The 5,798-nt window shown below is 36.3% G+C and overlaps 1 protein-coding gene across 2 annotated transcripts; it reads right to left on the bottom strand.

The window, feature by feature from the left end:
• Positions 1 to 2,948: 2,948 nt before the first annotated feature.
• Positions 2,949 to 5,559, bottom strand: LOC116165140. Of its 2 annotated transcripts, none has more exons than XM_031479450.1 (2): positions 4,426 to 5,559; positions 2,949 to 3,795 (listed from the first exon to the last, which is right to left on the bottom strand). In XM_031479450.1, exons 1-2 carry the CDS (start codon positions 5,129 to 5,131, stop codon positions 3,311 to 3,313), a joined length of 1,191 nt encoding a protein of 396 aa, XP_031335310.1. In that variant the 5' UTR covers positions 5,132 to 5,559; the 3' UTR covers positions 2,949 to 3,310. The 2 variants fall into 2 exon arrangements, with proteins under 2 accessions (XP_031335310.1, XP_031335309.1); XM_031479449.1 differs by having other exon boundaries at positions 2,949 to 5,142; positions 5,409 to 5,559.
• Positions 5,560 to 5,798: the final 239 nt, after the last annotated feature.

Raw genomic sequence — 5,798 nt, 5'->3', positions numbered from 1 at the left:
AGTCAAGCCGAAAATTATATTAAAGGAATTCAAATTAGTTGAGGTGATCACCTATTAATTTGCAGTTTTATTTTATTACGCAACCGAACTCTTAGACTTTGATATTTTGGTTTTTGTATAAAAGAGGTGGTTGATATCGAGAGTTGTGAAATCGCTAAAACAAATTATAAATTTCCGAATAAGTTTCATCCAATTAATCGGGTTGCGCGCACTCTTTATATTTCTCACTCAACGCTCTAATTTGAATGTGGTATTCTCACGCCATCTAGCTATTTCCTTTCTAAACCCGTTTAGTGTAGATATCAGTTATTTCTATATTAGGTTTGTTATTTACCTTAGTTCTTTAATTCGCCGCTAGAGGTCGTGATCTTCTTTTCTTTTCTCAATGCGCATTCTTTATACTTCTTTCCCTAGAGCCCTACAGACGCACGTTTTTGTACGTGCATTCCAAACCACACATACCAATACGTGAATGTCCCGTTTTTAATTGGGCAATAATTTTGAATGACGCTCATGATTTCTCTTAACGACAGAAGTTTTGTGCGTGCGTTCAAAAAGTTTCAACGCGTGGATGCAAATCAGTAGCGTCGTAAATAATAATATCAGGTAAGTTGCAGTATTTGTCACATATTTATTGGACCAAAAAGTAACCATATTTGATTGGACCAAAGCAAGTATGCACACCATTTTCTGAATTAGAATTTATTATACTACCAGATTTTCCTCTGCGACTTTATACGCTTGATATTAACGGGTATATGATAACGAACACTCTTGCTTAGGTACCGAATGTAAAAATTTTAATACATCTGCACGGTACTACGCGAAATAGCACAGTGAGATATCAACGAAAAAATAAGTTTAAAAAAAAAACCTATGATCCGATCGAGCCAAATTGTAAATTTAAACCACCCGGAAACACACAGAGACAGAAACAAAATTTCATGAAAATCCATCCAGCCGTTCAGGAGGAGTTCAATCACAACATAACGTAGCGTACAGAAGACATTGTATATATGTTACCGGCAAAACTGCGAAATCCGGCATTTTGCAAAATCCCTAGGCATTTTGCGAAATGACTAATGCCGCAGGCAAAATGAGAAATGGACCTCGAGTTCGTACTTTGCCTACTCTTCTTTAGGAATTTTGCAAACTGCCTAAACATTCAGGCAAAGTGAGAATGCTCTGCCATTTTCCACAGATTGCGGGTACAGCGGTGTCAAACGTAAACCTGTCGCGTTAGTATAACCAAAGAGTACCCCTCTTTGGTATAACTTCCCCCATCTGATATATTCTCCACGTATGGCTTTATTTTTGAAACCAAATATTGTTTACAAATATACTAACATAATTTTCTTGGCCATTTTAAACAAGCAAACATACTAAGTGGAAAATTATATACTCTTTAAGTATTAATTCTATTTCTTTTACCACGCACCGGTTAGCCGTAAGCGAAGGAGTACAGATTGTAATTGCATTCAAACACCCAATACATTAGTGTAATTACAATATTTTTTTTCAAGCATAATGATGTTCGATCGCGAAGAAATTCGTATGTACTTAGATAAAATCGTACAACCAAATGGCAACGTTGTACGCACAATCTGTGGGAAATGACGAAGCCTTTGCACTTTGCCTGCATGTATGGGTATTTCGCGAAATCCCTAAAAAGAGGCAGGAAAAGTGCGAACTCGAGCTTCATTTCTCACTTTGCCTGCTGCATTGGTCATTTCGCGAAATGCCTAGGGATTTTGCAAAATGCCGGATTTCGCATTTTGCCGGTAACATATATATACAGATTATAAATCTAATGAATACAATTACCCTTATTTGATACTATGCGGTTTTTTCAATTCATCAACAATCTCTCTCAACTGCAATTGTTATAAAATAAACAAAAAGGCGATCAAAAAGATAAAGTCTATTTGATTTGGTCAAATTATTATGCGTCTGGGCTCGTACTTGTTATATTAATTTGAATTTCCTTATTTCTTTTTCTTAGTAATGTCTGATTATAGGACACCATCTTGCGAAGCTTTAAGGAAAAAGACCTGTGCATCGCCAGTCAAAGAATGATTTGAATTTATCTCGGAAGTGGATGCCAAATATTGTAAAAATTGAGGTATCCATGAATCGTTACACGGAGTTTTCCAAGGGGGATATATCATCGCATTTTTAATCTTATTCTTATACCAGGTTTCCTTAATGGACCAGTCCCTATTCAGGTTGCAACAGAATTGTTTCCGGCTTCAGCTTTCATTCAAAGAAAATTCCAGGATCCATATTCAATAGCACTGATCCTTGAACTCGTAGAAATCGATTGGCAAATCGACAGCGCTGTATCTTCCGTTCTCGAGTTAAATGGGAACAAACGAACAAACGGACGCACAAAACCATCACATAAGGAGATTTGTGTCATTAAAAAAATTCCCCAAAAAACTTATTGTTATATAGCAAAACGATTTAAAGTCATATAAAACAACTTCCAGAATAGTGTAGCGTAAAGTTGGAGTGTCATCCGAAAAAGTTGAATTACTCATGAATCTGATGAGCACAAAATTTTAAATTAGCAGCACAAATTAGCACAAAATTATTAGATATTCATTTCAAGTCGACACTCCAACTTCACGGACCCATATTTATTGCCGAACCTCCTCCATACGAGTCCTGCTTTAATAAAAACATTTTTAAAGTAAATAATCCGAAATAGGTACTTGAGAACGTATATACAATTCTCTTTTCGAGTGTACATCTACAAATTATACACAGTACATTTTGATCCTTAAGAATATTACGGAATATTTAAGCGCAGTGTTGGAAAAGGAATACATATGGTTTGTAATTTAAAGCTCTTAACACAATCAATTAAGTTGGAAGCGGAATTTGTATGTACATTTGTAATTAAATGAATTCATATACAGTAAAAAGTATAGAGTAAAGTGGGGTAATATGGCAACATATAATTCAATGGCTCACATTCTCACAAGCAGCTGATCCAGCCGCACGGCAAAGGTCGCATCTTAGAGCGTGAATGTGTAGGTTTGTCGCGTGAAACGCTCGTTGCCATATTCCCACTAATATAATGGTTACAAACATAAATGTTGAATGATGCGCTTTGGCCGTATTACCCCGACCCATGGGTAATATGGCATGATGCGTTGGGGAATATGGCAACATGCTTTTCTCGCAAGAAATGTAAAATTTTTTGAGATTAGAAAAAATGTTTATTTTTGACAACAAAACATTAGAAGAAATGTTTATTTTTTACAACAAAACAAAAATGTGAATACAAACGAAATAGGCTATATAGCTATACACAATCTGCGCAATGTTTGTCTGAAGGAGTACATATCTCGTGAACCCAATTATGGCATTTTACACATTGTAACCAATCACATTTGGGACCTGTTTTATCAAAATAGTATCCACCGCATTGGGCACAAAATTCTGATTCATCATGCTCCAATTCTGAATCTCCGCTTTCAACTGTATTCACTTCCAATTCGCTTTCTGATGAACTGGTATCATCAGTAATCCTTGTATTCCTTTTTTTCTTTGTCTTCTGTGTGCCTTTCTTGTTTTTATTGGCTTCTTTTCTTTCCTTTTCTTGTTTGCGTTTTAGTTTTTCAGCTTCCTTTTTGTCTTTTGTTTCTTTTTTGTTTCGTTTTTCTGCTATTATTTCTGGAGATGTAAGTAGTTCAGCATGCTGTTTTCTTTTGTTACACCGACTTGGTCCAGGTATGACTGGAATAGGTGCAATCGCTTCAAATGACGTATTGTTGGTCTTGGAGATTACTGCAACATCATCCAAAATATTGACCCCGTTGTTTGGATCATCATTGGGGGCAATGTTATTATTGTCGGCATCATTAGGAATGACAACATTAACGTTTTCTTCTAAATTTTCGTTATTAGGAATTGGATCAGGATTTTGCTGAATAAATGCATGATCTGGAATTATGGTAGCATTAAGCGGATAGATACCACATGTTCTAAAACCCGAAATTCCGTTTTGAACTGTCGCCGCCTTTCCCCATGCGGTATTTAAGAGTGTGGGAAACTGGAGTCTAGTTAATTTGCGACCTGGATGATTATGTATCCAGGTGTTACATGCTTGTGACCAATAGGTCTTTAGAGGCTTAAAAAAGGATCTATCTAGAGGCTGCAACCAATGGGTCGTATGGCTTGGTAAGCACAACATTATAACATCGTTACTTGAAGCTAAATCTAACAACTCTACATCGGAACAATGCGAGGAGTGGCCATCCAGAATGAGAAGTACTTTACCTGGCTCCTTTCTTGCAATAAAGTGGTTTTGAAGCCATGTTTTAAAAATGTCTGTCGTTACATAGGCCGACTTTTCATTCATGATAACTTTACCCCCAGGAGGCAAGCCATCTTCAAATTCTGGTTTTTTTTTCTTACCTTTAAAAATACAAACTGGAGGAAGGAAATGACCTTCTGCATTTACACATGCTATAACTGATACTGTTTCACCTTTCTCACCACTCGTGACACAGTTTACAGTTTTGGCGCCTTTAGTGGCAACAACTTTCCCCGGGTTATTGTTTAGTTGTAGCCCCGACTCATCAATATTAAATATTTTTCGCGGAGTGTTTACTAAATCATTTTCTGTTAATATTTTCCCCAAAAGATCAAAGTATCGTCCGCATTCGTCTTTATTCATGCCTTGAGCTCGAGCTATAGACATTCCTTGCGCTTTTCGAATTGACAATTCTGGATGTCTTTGCATAAATGAAACAAACCAGTCATGGCCAGCTTGTTTTTTATCAATATTAAAATTGTGGGGAATATTATTTTTAGTTGCAAATGAAAATGCAAGCTTCTTTACGTCAACCGATGTTATGGCAAAGCCATGTTTTTCCATGTTTTGAATGTATTTTACTAAACTAGCTTCATGAACTAAAGTCAAACAACATTTGCGGCCTAATTTTTCTTTACTGAGGTTTCCAGAGCTCATCCTTCTCATCAAAGTACGGGCAGGAACATTGTACGTACGACTAACCTCGCGAACTGACCCTCTACCATTTCTAAGGTCTTCAATAGCATTGCGAAGATCTTCTTCGGACCATAACGCCCTCACATTTTTACGAACGTAATTTCGTGGCATTTTGATTGTTACTGAAATAAAACAAAAATATTTTCAACCTCTCGGGGTAATGTGCCGCAGTTAAAAACGATGACGCATATTTCCCCACATTCACCTTCTTACTTTGAAAATTCGCAACAACGCTTTTAGATACGTTTAACGGGTTGTTCCGCCAAAAAGAGTTAGGTTAGGAATCGTATTTTCGCATGCTCTTATTACAATTGGGTTACAAACACTTAGAACTGATTTTATAACTACGTATAACTGGACTTAAGAATTTATTTTAAACGGTCCTTACCTTTACACTGATGATTTTCACTGACGATTTAATTAATTTGAATTCTGATGAATTTTGGAATGGTTGGTACCTCACACTAATGTGTTAACATGAACACTGTTGCCATATGTAAGCTTAGAAGGAAAATAACAAACTGCGGCGTATTACCCAGCGCGGCATATTCACCCACTTTACTCTAAGCATAATTAAAAAAGCAAATTTATTACATTTTAAAAAGTTAATTGATTTAGCTATAACGAAGTTATGTAACGTAATGAAAAGCTCTGACAAAGAAAGCTCTACTGTAGCACGATAAGTAGTGCTGTTATTGAATTGCCCAACATTAAAGTTCATGAGAGAAGCGTTTAATATTGCGCAAGATGTCACGTCCCAGAAGACAATATATTAAAG

The sequence above is a fragment of the Photinus pyralis genome, unplaced genomic scaffold (genome assembly GCF_008802855.1).
Source record: "Photinus pyralis isolate 1611_PpyrPB1 unplaced genomic scaffold, Ppyr1.3 Ppyr1.4_LG2, whole genome shotgun sequence".
NCBI classification, from domain to species: Eukaryota; Metazoa; Arthropoda; class Insecta; order Coleoptera; family Lampyridae; genus Photinus; species Photinus pyralis.
This window is presented reverse-complemented; position numbering and strand designations above follow the sequence as displayed.

Excerpts from the sequence above, each read along its gene's own strand:
- LOC116165140 (XM_031479449.1), bottom strand. The coding sequence starts at position 5,131 with ATGCCACGAAATTACGTTCGTAAAAATGTGAGGGCGTTATGGTCCGAA.